This window comes from Siniperca chuatsi, linkage group LG4 (assembly GCF_020085105.1).
Source record: "Siniperca chuatsi isolate FFG_IHB_CAS linkage group LG4, ASM2008510v1, whole genome shotgun sequence".
Lineage (NCBI taxonomy): Eukaryota > Metazoa > Chordata > Actinopteri > Centrarchiformes > Sinipercidae > Siniperca > Siniperca chuatsi.
In genome coordinates, this window is record NC_058045.1 from 7805894 (window position 1) to 7825073 (window position 19180).

The 19180-nt window shown below is 39.2% G+C and overlaps 1 protein-coding gene across 22 annotated transcripts in view; it reads right to left on the minus strand.

The window, feature by feature from the left end:
- Window positions 1-280: 280 nt before the first annotated feature.
- LOC122874981 (neuronal cell adhesion molecule-like) overlaps window positions 281-19180 on the minus strand; it is a 78780-nt gene continuing 59880 nt past the window's right edge. For 6 of the 22 annotated variants that reach the window (XM_044193602.1, XM_044193603.1, XM_044193608.1 and 3 more), the window contains 22 exons: window positions 18910-19044; window positions 18441-18584; window positions 18238-18349; window positions 17990-18156; window positions 17062-17209; window positions 16693-16817; window positions 16351-16380; window positions 15485-15586; window positions 14300-14497; window positions 13914-13984; window positions 13427-13652; window positions 13193-13308; window positions 12890-13094; window positions 11720-11842; window positions 11133-11309; window positions 9683-9718; window positions 9143-9202; window positions 8791-8910; window positions 7180-7341; window positions 6369-6500; window positions 5374-5452; window positions 281-2411 (listed from right to left, as the gene is read on the minus strand). In XM_044193602.1, the coding sequence (XP_044049537.1) occupies window positions 2165-2411; window positions 5374-5452; window positions 6369-6500; window positions 7180-7341; window positions 8791-8910; window positions 9143-9202; window positions 9683-9718; window positions 11133-11309; window positions 11720-11842; window positions 12890-13094; window positions 13193-13308; window positions 13427-13652; window positions 13914-13984; window positions 14300-14497; window positions 15485-15586; window positions 16351-16380; window positions 16693-16817; window positions 17062-17209; window positions 17990-18156; window positions 18238-18349; window positions 18441-18584; window positions 18910-19044 (2915 nt within the window). In that variant the 3' untranslated portion in view covers window positions 281-2164. The remainder of the gene's footprint in view (window positions 2412-5373; window positions 5453-6368; window positions 6501-7179; window positions 7342-8790; window positions 8911-9142; window positions 9203-9682; window positions 9719-11132; window positions 11310-11719; window positions 11843-12889; window positions 13095-13192; window positions 13309-13426; window positions 13653-13913; window positions 13985-14299; window positions 14498-15484; window positions 15587-16350; window positions 16381-16692; window positions 16818-17061; window positions 17210-17989; window positions 18157-18237; window positions 18350-18440; window positions 18585-18909; window positions 19045-19180) is intronic. The other 16 variants (XM_044193610.1, XM_044193607.1, XM_044193605.1 and 13 more) reach the window with 9 other exon arrangements.

Here is a 19180-nt window from a genome sequence, read left to right on the forward strand (position 1 = left end):
TACACAGTATTTCTTGTTGCTGTAAAGGTGCCAATTTTTATTCATTTCTGTGGTTGTAGAATTGGCCAGAGTGTAGAATACAAAAATGGCACTTAAGCTTTATTATGTGGTATAATTTTTGTTACGTAATGAATCATTTTTTGGTTACATTATGTAGCACTAAGCATGCACAGACTGAATAACAGGGTTTTTATGACTCATTGAATCTAGTGCCATTCAGAACATCACTCATTTTGAGAGAGGGCAATGACATTTTGAGTGAAGAGTCTGAAAATGGAAATTAAAGCAGATAATTTTTTATTCATTGAATATATTTCCAGTAGCTTGAATTTCATACTTGCACTAAAAGGAGAAACTTAAATACAGACAAAGAAAGTATATGTTAGTACAAATCTGTTTCTTAAATACAAAATCATTTGCAATACTGTCAGAAAAATGCATCATTTTGGCAGTATATTGGGACTGCGCAGAACCAATACAAATCAGAATTATATAATTCTGTGCATCAAATAATATTGTTGCTATATCCTACATGTTGTACAATACCAAAGTTATGTAACTCACTGACAAGCAAATCAGAAAACAATCAGAATTCAAATTTATATGCAATTTTCTGTCCAGTTAGTTACAGTACAATGTACACTGTGCACAGCAAGAAAAAAAGAATATATATATATATATTCTCTACAAGTACTCTATATTTAATACAGTCCTATCAACATGTTAACCCATATCATGCACAATATTGCCTCTCAGGCTGCCTTATAAGCTGCTTGTCCCTGTACAATCAATTAACGTATTTACAAATTCAACAAATATTCTACACGTCTTTAAAAAAAAAAAAAACTTGATGCAAGTTAAGAGAAAAGAAATTTTGATCCCATCCAAAGGACCTCAGGTTTAGTTAGTACAAGTAAACAAATGTTGCCTAATAGGAATTGAATAATGTACTGTAGCCGCGCACACACACACATGCTCACTCACAGATATCCATACATTCATACACTGCAGAAATACAATCAGGTACAGTACATAATGACTGCAGACTTTGAAAATGCACCAGACATGGTTTTAATGATGTCTTAGTCTGCTCCAATGTGGGTGCGTTTAGCTTCTTGGAGGAATCAAAGCCAGTCCTGTGTCTCAAGGCAATGGGAGGTGTCGTTAAAAAAAAAAGATGACAAGAGTATATTAAATATTCCTCCCTCCGCAGAGTCCTCTTCTTAAGCTTATCTTATTCATCCTTGAATGTGACTTCTGCAGTCCTACTACTGTCTCTGTTCCAGTCACTGAACTCTGGAAAGAGACTTTTGAATTGAATCATTGTTTTGAAGAAAAGGCACTACCTGCTGAAGGAGCACTGCAGGGACTGAGGCAAGCTGTCATACCCTCAGCATTTCCCACTGGCCTTCAGATCAAGCTCAATAAGAGGAGGTTACATGCATGGCAAAGGTTATGAGGTCATATGACATGCCATGCAGTGTTTCAGCTTCCTCCTTCATAGGTGCAGTTGGATTATTCAACAGAGTGGTGACAGATGAGGATGTATCAATGCAGCAATCTCAAGCATGCTGTGTGCGCTGCTCCCAAAATTCTGTTTACAGATAGTTCACTTTATATATATACACTGTACATGATCTGCCTTGTGCCCTGTAAATACATGGTGGAATTACACTATTACATACAGATTTCTGTACAACCTTCTGTGTTGGGAAAAATAAATGGAGTAATAGTAATTTACTGTAGACACTGATTACTATTTGAACATAGTAGATAATATAATAACCAAGAGCAAAAACAAATATAGTTCAGACGAGCACTGCATAGTCCATAAGAGATTTGTGGTAAGAATTCAACACTTGTTAATATCAAAGTGTTAATTAATATATGGATTTAGGTCATATCAGGTATTTCATGCACTGTTAAAATCAAATGTCTACTTCCTCCCTAAATGCTGCTTAAGATATTATGAGCCACAGATTTCCAGGCATCTCTATAAAGATTTCCAAGTGAAAACATAAATGTCTTTGTTGAGTTGTCTGTGTTTCATGTGTGGCACTGGGAATGGGGATGTGATCATAAAGCCATGCGGTGTTGGAACAGCCCTCTAAGAGAGATGTGGGGATTAAGCAGCACCTCATACTGTTCTGTGAGGACCGATTGGCTACACAAATGAGTTCAAGGAGTTCATGGCATTAATAGGGGATGGGGCCTCCGAGCTCTCGTGGCCCTCAGCAGTGTCCCTGCTGGAAATCTTTCCACTATACTGGCCGATAAACGAGCCATCCTCGTTGAACTGTCCGTCTCCTCCTTCCCCGTAGTCAACTAAACTGTCGTCACTGTCGTCTCTCTTAACTGTCCCATTAGACGGCGTGCGGCTCCCTTTTAATGGTTTATGGTCCTCATTGTCACTGAAGGAGAAAATAACATGCAGGTGTTACAGGTGAGATGATGTGACAGATGCAACAAGGAGATTAGTGATCACTTTTTTAGATGGAGCACTGAACTGCAGATAGTCACTTTTACCACAATGTGCAATGTAAGTTTGATTGGTAATGGTTTCCAGATTGAAAATAAGTTGGCTCTTTTCTTTAAGTCTTTACTTTTTAAAAGTGTAAAGTCAGCAGCTTTCATTAATATGCAACAGTGAGCATTCCTGCCCACTGCACAAGAAGCAAATTTGAATTTGGCTTGCTCCATGTCTAAAAAACGGTAGCTATGAATGATTAGTTGGTTTCCATCAGGCAACAGGGGAATAAAGCTCAAGCAATCATACCCTGTTCAAATTCCCCCTGAAACCAAATATGAAGTGGTAAATGTGTTGTTTGACAAAATCATTTCCCTCCCAGACAGAGGTTGTGATGAAAAACAGAAAATCCAAGGCAATGATGTGAATAAAACTTGGAAAGCAAGGTTTCAGCCAAACATCCCCCAAAGCAAGCATGATAATAATCACAAGTTGGCAAAATGCATGAAAAATCTGCAAAGAAAGTTTTCTTTGGATTTTAGATAGCCGAAGACATTCCACATACATGAGTTGAACATCAATAAGATCACAAAGCCATCATAATGCTGAAATGTTTTGAAATTTAAATAGAATAGATATTAATCACTATGCAAAAGCATTTTCAGGGATAAAAGTAGCACAGTAAAACCATGGATGAATGACTTAAAAAGACTATGCACTGTACATAATGAAGGCTTGATGACAGCCGTGAAAAAACCTGGGATGCCTATACAGCAAGCATTTTTCTCCACGGTGACTCGACTATACACTGACCCTCCTCACATGCTAGATTTACAGAACAATGACCTTCAATCCGCCCCCCCCACACACACACACCACCACCCTTACCTTTCCTGAGACCTACACCCCTGCGATCAGATGAGGAGATCCAGCTGAGATCCCACACAACACAACAGTCACTCCTAGGGATGAATGCACTATGCACACACTTGAGAGATTGTGGCACTTTAACAGGCACATACTGTATGCCATGGGCATGTGTAGTCTGAACTTACAGTATGCTCTCCTGCAGTCAAACAACAACAGCTGAGTTGAGTTAAGTTATGCCTTTATTGACATACTATAAGGTTCCAGCTGAGCTTAATGAAACAGCATGGATATAAAGTATACTCTCACAAAGGCACTATAATATTTGTACACTTTGCCTTGTGATTTATTGTCTACTGCGTTCTTTAGTCGATGTCCACCGGAGAGATTCCCTTGCAATGTAAATAGGTGTCTGATTTTACACAAACTACACAAGTTTTAAAGGATAAGTCTGGTGATATTCTGCATTTTTCTTGTTGTCAAATCCGATGAAAAGACCAAAACAATGAATTAATCGTACTAACAAGTATTGATTACGCATCCAAAGCCTGTCAAAGATTATTCCTCTGTGCCATAGTACTCCATTATTGTCCAGAAACTATTAAAAACAAATCAATGAGCCACATCGTTGCACTGGGCAACATGGGCACTGTAGTTTATTTTCAGTCAATCCCACAAACACCATCCTGCTGCCATAAATACTCACAAGTGTGAGAAGTCTGCTGAAAATAGTCCCAAATAAATACAAAATTTACTCCTGTTTGACTAACTTTTGCTAAAACAGTGCTCAGCTGTTTTAGGAAATTGTTTAGCCTTTTTTCAAAAATGAAAGTATATATTTGTGACCTGTGTTTAGTAGGAATATGGGCTTAAAGCAGAGAGCCATAAACAAGCTGAAGAAGTCAGTGGTTTTGCTCTATTTAAAGATTTTGACAGTAATAAAAATGTAGAATATCAGCAGCCTTATCCTTTAAGAATTATTACTATTAAAGAATGACTACTGGCCTGTTATAAACAGCATTAACCAGATCTTGTACACTCAGTGATGATTGCTTCCCTCAAACATGCTGATAATTTCATATAAGATCCATATGCATCTATATACTGTATATCTATTTATGAACAATAATTCCATTTATCACATTATTGCCTGGAGCAATATATGAGATCTTCACACCATGCATGTCACATATTATATATATATATACATCGATATGTATTTATCACAGCATAAAATCCATAGAACCGATTTATGTATACATAATACAAAAAGGAATATAAATATAAAAGCAAGACCATCTTATAAATCGACTTATAAAAAACAATTCAAAAATGCTAGCTATACAGAAGTAAAGTGCTTAATTTTTCTTTATTCTGCGTGCGATTGGAGAAGCAGCCCAGAAAGAGGATGCTAACAAGCATAGCTGGATATGATGTAAGATAGCAGGAATGATAATTTCACTGGTTTTCAATCCAATCAGGGTGTGTGTATGTAAGTAGCAATATACTAGGCAAAGTGTTAATACTATATATACTGTACACAGGATGTATATGAGTAGCTTATTAGTTGTAATGGGATTCGATGTGTAGGGTCGGTTTAGGAGGTGTTGCAAATTAATCTAGCTTATTTTTTTTTCCTGACAATCTTATTTAAAGTTTTAAAACACCCAAACCCCTAAATCCCTTGAACCTGAAGAATCCTGCTTCTCAAATGACACTACAATGTCATATCAAGCACACACACAATAGAGTCCAACACAAGTAGCATATAGGGCGTCCCAGAACCCAGAAAAAAAGAATATTGTGCTTCATGGTGGTAGAAGTTCAGATGAGGGGGACTTCTTCTTCTTGTTTTGAATTTCTGTTATCGGTGATCCTGGGTCAGTTATTGGTCAGCTGTAAGGGTTGAAAAGAGGAAGGGAGTGCAGAGCTCCAGCCCAGCCAGAGAGAGCAGATCTGGGCAGAAAGCAGGGACGGGGCAGGGGTTGATGGGTTAAATGGGCTCTGGGGGGTCCAGAGGCCGGAGCACTTTCTCTCACCTGTATTCCCCAAAAGTACAGTCATCGTCTTTCATGGGCTGGAACTCTGGGTCTGTGTGTGCGTCCTCCTTCTCTTTGACTTGTGAGACAAGAGGAAGCAATTTAGACGAACCAGCTGATAAAGTAGAGTAAGAGACAATAGCAAGGGTGTATGTGTAATATTGCATATTGTATGGAATAGTGTGTAAAGTTGTTTTTATTGCCCTCATGTTCATAGTTGCTCATTATTCACTCTGAATGTGACTAAAAGCTACGGCAGCGTATTGCCGCCACCATGAGAAAAAAAAACTGTTGCTCAGTTTTTTATTTTAAGGTCATTTTCATATTATTATGATTTTTTTTTGTTATAACTACATACCAAATTATTCTGTTTTAACAAGAAACCTTTCTTGTTATCATGACGTATAACTTTATCTTGTTATATCACGAAACGTTCCCGTTATTTAAAAAACATCTCATTGAAATCTTCTCTCGTAGAATAGATAGAAGAAACTTCTGCTGTTTTAAAGAGAAATAGAAGTTTATTGTTTTAATTAGATAAGTCAGCAAGTTGTCTTATTGAAAAACATTTTTGTTTAAACAAGATATATTGATTTTGTGTAATAACAGAACGGTTCATAATATAATGAGATAAAGTGATGTTATAACAAGAAACGTTTCTTGTATAACATGAAAATATGTTATAGTGTAAAAAGAATCTAGCAAGATATTTGCAGATCTATAATTCTGATATTCCGAGAAAAGTTTCTCTCTCTCTCAAGAAACTGAGCAAATATTTCATTGTGGCAGCCACACTGCTGTAGAAAGCGGCCTTCAATCTTTGTCTGATTAATTTGCTTTCAATGCAAAAACAAACCAATATTCCTAAACCATGTTAAAATCTGATCTTAAAATCATATTAAACATAATTGAACGTTGGCAAATAAAGCATTAAAGTGTGGGTTTATGTATGAATGTATGAGTGTGTCCATGGTGGTGTATGTGCTGCTACTCACCAGGGTATTTCCCTCCCTTATTCCTCTGGATGAAGCAGATAATGAGGAGGATCAGGATAAGCAGCGCGATGGCACACATGAGGCCAATGAACCATCCCTGAGTGGCGATGTCCACCTGTCTGCTCGCCACAGCTGGCCAGAGGAGGAGAGGAAGACTTAACTTTTATGACTGGATGATCTTTTCCCAGTGGGAAGGGAAACTAGAAACAATTATCCATAATTATGTGCTTAAACAAACATGTAACAAGTGTAATAAGTCATTCTCTTAGTATCTACTTGTTAGAGATTTCATGAGTGGATCACGATTGCTTATTGTTACCGAAAAAGACTTTCACGTTAGACGAGTTAGAAATCTCCTAGATTCAGCTAATGTGAACAGATTGTTGAAACCACATTAGTACACAATGTAGGAAATCAATCTTTCTCTCACAAGTGCACACACAGTCATAGATACACACAGACACACACAAATACACATACTGACCACGCAGGTTTACGGTGGATGATATTAGGTTGGATATTATACCACTAAACATATATTAAACTTCTATATGAGAATGATATCCACTTTTTCTAATGACCAAATCTACAGGACTGACTGAAATTCAACCACACAATCATGCACACTGTCTTGCTATCACTACAGTACATGCCTGGCATACAGAGTGACCACAACACATCTGTCAAACCCATGCTTGACTGGATTATAATTACACAACGGCACAAACTACTACACATTCCACACACGACACAGTGCAAGGCCAGGCCAGGCCAGACCATGGTGGAGGCGACCGCCCAGGAACTGCCTCACCTGGGACCGTGACCAATAGCTCCTCAGAGCGGTGGAGCGGCTGGTCGTGGTGACCTTTGGCCACCAAACGCACCCTATAGGAGAGGCCCCCCTTTAAGCCCTTCAGCATAACATTCTGAGAGCCGTTCACAAGCTCTTTCTGCCACTCCTCTTCACCTTCACCTGCAGGAGGGACGTTCATGAAGAGAGGGACGTTTGTGAAGAGAGGCACGTTTGAGGGAGCGAACACAACTTCAAATAGGTCATGGGGATCATGACATCATGGGAACTAATTACTTGAAAAAACCATCTACTGACATGGGATTACACTGCAGGCAATGCTGTCGATTCATGGAATTATGGAGTTCTAAAAAAAACTATTTAGTCTATGAATTAATTATTAGGGTGGCCCTGAAAGCTCAGTGCGCTGCAAATTAGGGAAAGAAAATGACGAGAAGAATTTCACCAAATTGACAGCATATGTGCAGCATTAAGGGGAAAAAAAGCGGCAATATGAGAAAACCCAACTAAATACAGACACACAACCACATACAGAAATGCTGCAAGTTGCACAGGACACAACGAAAATGAGTTACAAAACAAACAGAAGTTTCGAGGGGACGATAAAAAGTGATGAACACACGCCCCATATATTTATTGCAAACTTGTTTTGTAACTCATTTCTGTTGTGTTCTGTGAGGCTTGCAGTGTTTCTGTCTTTAGTTGTGTTTTCTCACTTTGCAGCATTTTTAGTCATGCTAGTGGCATGGCTCAGCGATGGCAATGTCTGTTGGTCGGTCGGTCTAGCACTGGGTCCAGTCCCAGACTGAAATATCTCTATATCTATTGGATGGATTGCCATGAAATGTTATATATATATATATATGATGAATCACACCATAAGATATATATATATAAGATGATGAATCCTACTGACTTTTCTTCTAGCACCACCATCAGGTCAAAATTTAAATTTTTCTAATATTTTGGTTTATGACTGCTAGCATGGCTTGTTTTCTAAATGCTGCGCATGTGTTGTCAAATTGGTGAAGATCTTTTCTTCATTTGCTTTTGTTTAGTCTATTTGCATGTGTTTTCTTAAGTTGCAGTGCGCTGATGAATTATACATGTGGTGATGAGCTAAATATGAAATGTGTTTGACTGATGATCACATGATTACGTTTTTGATAACAACATTTTCTAAACTACTGGGATCTATGTATGATTATGATATTCCCTAATTGAATCCATTAAACAGTAGGTGTGAGAGAGCCATACTACAACAACACTGTTTTTCATCGTCGCTGCAGGTGGATAAAAATAATGGAGAGCACTTCAGTCAAAATCAATTGGCATAACAAGAATGTTTGTGCTGCTTTTTATGATGTTTGTATACATAAATTCCAGCGAGATTGTCACGGAAAATGCACGCAACTCCAGTCAATAACAGGACTAGGCAATTAGCAATTCAATCACAGCCTTGTTTATCACATCTGGGTCCACGTTGGCAGGAGCCAGCATCAATGTGACTGCCAATATTTCTATTCACCTGCACAAGCCAATAATGAAGTAGGAGTCTCTTGCCACCTATGGGTGGAACTGACAGAAATAAAGGTGTGTTGTTTTGCTTACTGTTTTCTACTATGTATTCTACATAAACGTTTTTGTCCGGGCCCCAGTACTCCCAACTGATCAGGGCCCCGTCCTCTCCAACCGAGGAGCTAACGTTCCCAAAAGGACTCACAGGTTGCGCTGAGCACACAAGAGAAAAGATAACCATCAAGATTGGTCTGTTGGTCAAAGGACAATCCAATAACTGGCAATACATTGCTTTGATTTAATTTAATTATAGTTCCATTAAAAGCTCTTAGCATCACTGAATCTAGACCCTCATAATTTTAAGCAATAGCAATTTCAAATACACAAAGCTGATCTTATAACAAATCAGACATGTAGTGTACTAAGGTCACAACAGTATCTGTACCCTTGTGGGGCGGACGGCGTGGAGAAGACCGTGCAATGGGATGAGAGGTTTGGGTGTTTCCTGTAAACAACATGGAGAGGGGTGAAGACCGCACCACACACAGAGACGCAAACACTTTCCACAGGAAGAGACACCACAGACACTGAAGTCATTATACACACTGCACACAGTTCATTGGCATGCCAAGCAAAGTCTCGTCATGCAGCGCAATGCATCACCAGCAGCCACAGCGGAAGAAGTGAGAAGGGGTCAAAGTCGCCAAAGGCATAATTAAAATAAATAAATAAGCAGCCGAGCGCTTTGAAAAGACTCATCTAGTTTTATCACATGACATTAAAAAGGCTCATGTCACATAGCATCTTTATCTATGTGGCTTTGAACTTTCCCCAGCTTTGAACTCAGCGGAGCATTCTGGTGGGCCGCAGAATTAAACAGAGATGCGGGGAAATTGCTTAAAGATGAGGACTGCATGCTTCCGGTGGGTTTTGAAGCTAGTGGCTGTATGTGTAAAACATGCATCAGTCTAGATACCACCGGTACCTGTGCCCACATCTACGTCAAGCTGTGATATTAGAGCTTGTAGAGAAAAATGGGACACAGAGAAACAACAGGACAGGGGTCACTATGGGATGACACCCCCCTATCTCTGTCACTATATGTTACAGTGACAGTAAGACATTCATGTGGTCATGCTGTGGAAGAGATGATCGGTCTGAGGTTTTATAACAGCATGGGTCACCTTGTGTAACAATGCAACTGGATCACACTCATGTTCCACTAAACATGGACTTGGATGAAGAGCTTATGTACATCATGATATGTAAAATGCTAAAAGTAAAAGATAATGCTATGGAATAGTGTGCATTATACTGTAATAATGTAGACACGGTAGACTGACATGGAACATCTCACATACACAAAACGCATGACAATGTTCTGACTTATCATTGGGGCTGTAGCTAACAATTATTTTCATTATCTATTAATGTTTTGAGCATTTTTTCAGTAAATTGATTAATCATTTAGTCTGTGAAATGTCAGAAAATAGTGAAAAATGTAAAATCATAATTTCCCACAATTCAAGGTGACATCTTCAAATTGCTTGTTTTGTTGACCAGCGGTCCAAAACCGCAAAATATTCAATTTACAATAATATTAAACAGATAAAAGCAGCAAATCTTTACATTTGAGAAACTGGAACCAGCAAATGTCATGCCATTTTTGCATTTAAAAAAAATTCTAAATCGCTGTCGATTGATTTTCTGTCAATTAATAGATAAATCGACTAATCGTTTCTGTTACTAAACACACAAAAACGGAACACCATGCTTCACAATAAACAACATTTCAGTGTTTGGAGGAAAGTTTTTCAACTTTGAGAAGGCACACACAGCGAAGTGCAACCAGCGTGAGCTTAAATGCGAGTCCATCAAAAATGGACACACATGCTTTATTCTTGAAATGTTTTTGGCTATCTTGCCTTCATCAGGATGGTGTCGGAGGTTAATTCTGATTTCCTTATACAGGCCATCAATGTACTGTAGATCACTTATAGATCACAAAGATCACAAAACAACATTTCCATCAACAACTACAAAATGCTGTATTTATTCCTAGTGGATACAAAAATGTAGAAGAGAAATATAATTAGCCATAAAAACAAAACATACAATATTAAAACCAACTTTTCAAAATATTTCAAAATACAATCTTTCATCTTAACCCATCAACCACCCTAAGGAAGGCAACATACCGGTAGTCAAAACGTTTGGTGATATTACAGTATGTACAGTATGGTGTACTGAAGAGCTGTGTGATGGGTTTTAATTTTGCATGACTTCATACTGTACATATGATCTGTAGATTAATGGCATGTTTGGCTCCTCTTACCTGAGTTATAGAAATAATTCATATTAATCAGTTTAAATATTCACCAGTTGAGGACACATGAACACTATTTACTTTTAGTTGTCTGCATTTGCTGACTTACCTTCGTCCATGATGGTGACAGCTTCCTGAGAAATGGCTGGGCCTGCTCCCCTGACTGTTTTCGCATTCAAATAAAACTTGTAGCGTGTGCTGTACTTGAGGTTGGACAAAATGACTGTGGTCTCATTGGCGGGCACGGCCAGCTCCTTCACTGGGCCCAGCTCATTGGAGTTATTGACTACAGGGGTGGAGGATGGGTGACAAGAATAATGGGATGGGGATGGGGGTGGAAGTCGGGAAGTCAGTTGAATAGAGGTATGAGGAGGAGGGGGGTCGTAGAAGGGGTTGGAGTGTCAATGATGAGAAAGGTGGAAATGAAAGCATTTGGAGCAAAGAGGTGTAGGGTTCAGGAATAGAAGGCGGGAGTGACAAAAGTTGATTTGTTAATTTGTGTCATAATTTAAGCAAAATTACTTGTTTTAAATGCTCTTAGATTACTTTAAACCTTTAATCCTTTCTATCTGAGTCTGAACAAGATGACAGTACAAGACATGAAAAAGGAGGACATACAAAACTACAAACTACATGAAGGAAGGTGACATTCACTAGGTAAAGCTCAGTTGTTGTCTTATAGAAAAAAAGCCTCACCTGGCCGATATTTGAGGGTGTAGCCGGTGATGTGTCCATTACGGACTTGAGGAGGACTCCATTCAAGGGTTAGGGAGTCCAGGTTGAGGTTGGTGACTAGCAGAGAAGCAGGAGCCCCAGGCACTGCGGAAAACACGTCATGAAACGTTACATGAGTTCGTCAAAGTAAAGCTAAAGAGGGTTAGATAATAATAATATTTTAAAGGAATGATTAAAGAGAGACAGTGTCTGAGTCAAGGGTTCTCCACTCAAAAATGTGTTTTGCTTATTCTTAATTCATTTGGATGTTGGACCTTCATTGTGCAGAATGATGTATGTGCATAGTTTGACACTAGACACCGTTTTTACATTCATCTGCTGAAGGAGGGAAGGCGCTCAACTTAAATCTAAATTTAAGGCGTGTACGCCAGTTGTGGTCCAATAAGCAACTTACCCAAGTGTGATGTGAATACTTGAAACCTCCAAGATGTGCATTTAAGAATTATTAACTAGGTTATTGAATTTTATGTGTAGAAAAATCATATCAGACACAAATGATCAATGCTAGCAGAGTATTTTTATATGTCTTCAAACATTTCTGAAGGGTACCTTTGATGTATTAATAACTGACCAACAGCTGGAGTTTAAAACTGAATGTACTTGTCCAGTGTTTATCATAACTTCAGCTATTATTTAAACCTAATCCTAGAGTTTTTCTTATCAAACTTTGAGTAAAATTTTTACAAGTGAGACAGTGCTAAATGGTCAGCTTTCTGACCGTATGATTTTAAAGTATATCCACATACATCACTGACAGGTTTTACGTATAGATGAAAAATCAGCATTTTCTATTTGTCAACCATTCATAATATGACATCTAGGCCAGTGGTCTGTTCCAATAAGCAGTTTTACTTAGTTACAACACAGTCTTGTATTTTATTTTTGGTAGAAGAGCTCCCTTTTTGTTTACATTTGTATCACAGTCCTTTAATACTCAAATTTAGGGTTAGGGTTAGGAGTAACAATGCTGTTGTTGTTTGCTAGCAAGACTAGCTTGTAATGGTACATCCAGATAGATAGTTAAGATAGATAATAAGTGTTAACACTAGACAATCCAAATTAAGTTTTGATCTCAGTTGTGATATAATACAACAGGGAAAAAAAAGAAAGAAAGAGTATTCCTTCTCCTACCTCCTTCAGGTGTCTCAAACTGCTTGGTGGGGCTGGGGGGGCCCTCTCCCTTGCCGTTGTAAACCCTGACATTGTATGAGTAGAGACTGAAGGGGTGCAGACCAGGCAGCATGCCGTGGCTGTGGTTCCCACTGAAGGTCAGGATCTGCTTCTCCACATGATGAGGGTTGTGTTTGTGGAGGCTGTACTCTCTCCAGTAGTACACCTACAAGACACAGTTAGTATACAGTAAGTGTTGAGGGTGTATTATGTTTGGTGGGATTGGTGAACATGTTACACTGCATGTGGTCTTTTGTACTGTACCTTAAATCCTTTGAGATGTCCCCGTATTAATTTAGAGGGCACAGGATCCCATCGTACCTCTACAAGAGTGCTGTTCAGCACTTCGACGTTCACATTTTCTGGAGCTGCTACTGGCACTGAACAATACAAAAGGAAAGATACTGAGTAAATGTTATAGGTTACACAGCCAAATGCATCACCCCAGACTTGAACATAGTACATTTTCTAAGGGTCTAAAGAGTCGGTCTAACTCACAGTCCTCTCCTGAGTGGCCGTGGGCAATAGCAGGCTCGGGTCCGGCTCCGTGGTCGTTCACAGCCTGAACTTTTAGCTCATATGGAACAAATGTGGGCGTTCCAGACACAACAAACTTGGAGTTGTTAGCTACAGTCACTGTGGTCCAATCACTGTCCAAGTCCTTCTGCCTCCACATGACTCTATAGTGAAGCCCAGGACCATTTGACTGGAGGCCTGACAGCGGCTGCAGAGGAGAAAGTTTTAAATGTAACTTAATTTTCATTACTTCACCTTTTCAGAAAAAGACTGAATGTACGCTGTAATGCACATGGATTTGGTGGATGATAATAAAGAGAAAAAAGTAAGAACAAAAGAAAACTCATAAGACTGGGCAATAACAAAATCGTGCTTCACAGTACAAGGGCACTTTTATGTTTCACGGTACTCCCTGGACAACAGTAAATGCTTCAGGATTAAAAGAGATAGCCTCATACAATTTTATTACCTTCCACGAGATTACAAGATTATCATGTTCTGTTCCAAATCCCTGTACTCCTGTTGGGTTCTCGTCTGGAGCTAAAGAAATATAATAATAAAGACAGAATGAAACATCATCCCAAGGAAAACCTTTCACTGAGGCTCAGATCAACATGCTGTTTTGCTTCTGAAATGAGGCATTAAACAAAAGCTGATGCATAAACTATCTTACTTTAATGTTTGCTTACATTATGATTTCCAAGATAGAATCATTTGTATTATATAGAAAATATCAGATGATTTGTTGATTATTTATGCTTTATTAAAACATGAATACACAAAGAATTAATTAACAGAATTAAACTTCAATCAGAAACTCCACAATAAAAAGGGCTGAGGCAGCGAAGTCTGTACCTGCAGGTTCTGTCTTGAACACTCTGGAGGGGAAGCTGGGGCGGCTGAAATCCACAGCATTTCGGGCTAAAACTCTGAAGGTGTAGTGGACGTAGGGTGACAGTTTGAGGTGAGCTGTCGTCTTGGTTCCAGGGACTTCGGTAAGATTGTGCCAGTGACCTCGGTGGTGCAGTGAGTCTTCATACTGAATCAGAAATTCTGTGTAAAATAGACAAAAAGTTCAAAAAGTATTGTACATAACAGAACATTTTATACACTGCCTGGCAGTATATTTGCATAAATGGAATGAATTCCCTCAAGGTTTTTTTTTTGGATCCTGTAACTCAAAAGGCAAAAGGTTTTGCTAAAATATGTCTAAATATGCTACTTCTGGCAGTGCTTTGAGGCTTCAAGGAAATGGCGGATTTAGCCATTTTTCATGAAATGATGAGAGTGAGATGACAGTGGAGAATTAGATTATGCTGCAGTAGTGTTGTGAGAAACATTTCTATGGACGTTTTGGTATTTTTTCATGCTGTTAAAACTTGTCACAACTGGACACCATTGTAACCAATGATTTCAAGCTGACCTCAGCTGCTGTCATTGGTCATTGAAGAAACTACAAACTTTTTACAGCCTCTGTTCAGCCTCTGTTTTGGTTGATTGACTGATTATGAAGACTCAAGTTTTGTAGAGCATTCTAATTTTGTTCACGTATCCCAACTTGCTTGGGAGTCAGCTAAATGCCAAAAGCTTAATTAATTAAAGGGCCACTCCAGTGATTTAGTTTTGCACTTACATAACCTTGGTCACGCCAATCACATGCTAATCAGGTACTTAACAGTGATGAAGTAGATGCAGCCAGAAAACAATAGGCCTGATTACTGATTACTGGGCCATCTTGGAAACTATTAGGTCAGTTTCAGGTGAAACTAGCTATTAACAGATACTCAGACAGATTCCTTAATCTGTCTGAAAAAATGTCAAAATCGAAGCAATAGAGATATTGCAACTTTTAGTCCCTAGTATGGGTAAAGCTCCAAAAACGCTGGATCCTTCAATTCCCATAATGCAACTTAAAAGCATCTTTCATTCCTGCCTTCTAAATGCCCACTTCTTTCAAACGACACGCCTCAAGTTTTTAATGTAGGCTTTCCATTAGAAGACACTTGAGAAGACTCAACTGCACACACACTTAAGACATACTCTGAATAGGACTGTTATGTTCATCCCCAGGGATCCAAGTGAGCTGAACACTCCTCTTCTTCTGGTCCGTCAGCTCTAGGTCAGTTGGGGGGTCGGGTCGCTCTGGCAGAGATACAGCACAGGCAGCAGCATCAATACACAGTTACAGTTACAGAATATGAAGGGTTCATGCCACGAGAAGATGAAGCAAAAACAAGAGAGGATATGTGGTTACATACATTATGCTGGTTTAACCAAGCACACCTTTCAGTTACTCCTCTGTTTCTTTCCATTTTCCATTTGACGATGTTAGTTGCCCTATGATACACATGCAGACACTGCATCATGCATATGAAACGACTGATGCTCAACTGAGCATCATCCATAATCACTCTGCATAAAATACAGTCTCGGGATCAATGGAGAGGCTAAATTGAAGCTCGTGTTTTGGAATTGTTATGATAAAGTAGAACGCATGCTTGGAATAAATGAGTGATAGGAAATGGTGCATTTGAAAAGATCCCAAGTGGTGCTTTGGGGAGATGTCTGCTTTATAAATTATCTTTGCATTCAAGTGTGAGTGGAAATTGCTTCCCCTTTGCCTAAATGTTTAACATTTGCATCAGTGGTTTAATGCATTCAAACTTTATGGCGTTTTGCAAAAATGGAAAAACATACTATTTATTTAAAAGAAAAGCTCATTAAAAAACACCAAAGACCAAACAAATAAATGCTGGCAAAATGAAAAGAAAAATTTGAAAATGCTCTGATTGTCAAAAACAAATCTTCAGGCCACAACATGCTTCACTTTACAAAAACATCCAACAAACAACACAAGCCCATGTCAGCAGAGCACTTCTGGGTGCCCACGTGTGCTGCAGGTTTACCGTAGACAACAGCTGGTGTTGGCGTGGCCGCTGCCAGGTAGGAGGGCAGGAGTGAAATAGGGAGTTTAGTGTTCAGTCAGGCATAAGAAAACAAAGATTATCTGGTTCGCTAAGAAGGCAACAATCAAATATTCATGCTGCTGACACGATAGCTGACTAAATCCGCTCCGACCCTCCTAAGTAAACTCTCAGGCAATTAACCTTGAAGGGCTGAAAGGCAATCTGTTGTGTGAGTTACTGGACAGATTCACTTGCCCTGAGATAGAGAGAGGTTGCACTTTAATAATTTGTGAGTTTGTTTTATGAGTCAGTGAAATAGAGCTTCTGCAAAGCTGAACATACCGACAACAGTGAGCTGAGCGCTGGCTGAATCGTGGTCCAGAGTGGTGTTCATGATGCAGGTGTACATCCCAGCATCGTTCTCTGTCACATCGGTGATGGTAAGGCTGTCAGAGTCTACAATTAATCTGTAAACAAAGCATTCATACAGAGAGTTATTTAACTTTTCCCCCCCAGTAAAGCTAAGAATGAGCATCCAAGCCAGGCCTTGAAAGCCACATTAGTAAAGAAACAGAAACAAACATACACCAATATACGTAACAGTACGATTTAATTAAAGATAAGATTGCTAATTATAGAGCCATTACAACTAATGTACAGCAAAGCAGGGTTAACTGTCTAAGAAGTGAGACGTCCCCAGAAAACTCTGACCTCTCATCATCAGGCAGCTCTCCTTCATCTTTGAGCCAGGTCATGGTGGGGATGAGTGAGGGGTCGTGTTTCACCTTACACTCAAACACCACAGACCTGCCCCTCAGGACCACTTTGTACTCCGGCTGCTTCAGGATTCGAGTGGGCTCTGATGGGAGAGGAGAAGAAGGTTAGGTTTAGTTTAAATGTATTGAAATTAAAGAATCAAAACAATAAGTCTCACCAGTGTGAACAAATTTTCTATAAACCATGTCTGGAATAGGGCTTGACTTCAAAGTTTAATAATAGGGCTGCAAGTATTATTTTCATTAACAAAAAATCTTTTTTGGTCAATTGATCATTTAGTTGATAAAATGTTAAAGTTAAAAAGTTACATGTCAGAAAATTGCTTATTTTGTGACTAACATTCAAACATCCCAGTATTCGATTTTAAACGAACAAAAGGAGAAAAGCAATTTATTTGAGAAGCCGTAACCAGTAATACGTTTTTATTTTTGTTCCATGTTATTTTAACTTTTTTAAAAACTATTTATGATCTATTTAAATTTTTCTTTCTTAGTTCTTTCTTAGCTTATTTTCATTGACTTTTTTGTGGATCTTTGTGCAGGTGTACAGTTGCAATTTCTTTTTCTCGACTGCTGTTAGCAGGATGTGTCCTTTAAAAAGAGACCTCACTGCTGTCATATGTGCTCTGATCAAAGCTTCGTGTCAAAACGTGTCAGCAGATATGTCAGCCTAAGAAGGAGTCTAACTGTGGACCTTTTGGGTAACATAGACACCGTAAATGTTTGATATTTTTATTTTAAATACCAAAATTGTACAAGCTTTATCAAACATCACACTGTAATAGCACTGTGTGAGTTATTAGCTAGTTGTATGCTCTCCCTGGCTTATAATAATAAGATCGTCAGGGCAGAAACACTCTCACCTTTGACCTCCAGGTAGACGTGATTCTCATAGATGCCGAGTGTGTTCCTGGCCACACAGGTGTATTTACCACTATTGTGGGCTTGAGCTACGTGAATCTCTAAAGTCCCATTGTCATGAAGGATGTAAGGGTCTCCATCCAGAGTGCTGGACCGACTGTCTTTGAACCTGAGACAGAGAGGCAGCCGCTTTGAGTTTTTGAAGAAACATAATACAACACCTTCGTCTGTTAAAAGTTCATTAACTCACCATGTAATTTTAGGGATAGGTGACCCAAAGGAAGCGCAGTCTAACAGGGCCTGGTGATTTTTGATGATCTGGTAGACTTTGTTGGCTGGTGTCAGCACTCTGGGCGGCTCCGCTGCAGCGAGGCAGCAGCAATTAATGCCATGTTATTACACTCCAGAAATCAATATAACAGGAAAACAGCATTCTAATACAAATGAACTTACAGAGCACATTGACGAAGGCGTTGGACAGGAGGTAACCGTAGTCATTGGAGACATTACACTGGTAGACGGCACTGGATCCAGTCTGCACATCAGTGAAGATGATGGTATCATCCTCCACCTTTCTGCTTAGATCCTTGGGGGAATCTGTTAATGGATTACAGGGGTTACAGATGTAACTCTGGCTGTTTGAATTCTGGATGAATCTTGTAGAGAAGCTTTCTGTAGGGACACACATGCTAATGGGAGCTTTTTGGGGTCTTGGTTGCCAAATAGATAACTTTCGATTTTGGCTATCATTTATGCATCCCACATGTAAGGCTGGGTATGAAACCTTAATACTTTTTGAGTGGCAACCAAAATGTGTAGCAGCAATTATTGAAAACTGGGGGGGAGCTTATTTTGTGGAATAGAAAAAAGGTTTTTGAAGAAAAACATCTTTATATTCCTCACTGTGAGGTATTGCACTCACTCTCTATAGGGATGCCATTCATAGCCCAGGTAATGGAGGGCTTGGGTGTGCCACTGGCCCTGCAGGTCAGCACACCGTTCTCTCCTGGAGCTAGAACAAGGTTCCTGGGAGCGCCACTGATCCAATATGGAGCAGCTGAAAATAGAACAGAACGCAGCAGAAGGCTGGAGAATTAATCACTGAACACACTGCCCTGTTGGCATCTGTGCATGAATCAGTTATGAGATGGAAGGAGAATGGAGAGACAGAAATAAGGAGTGACTATGTCGCC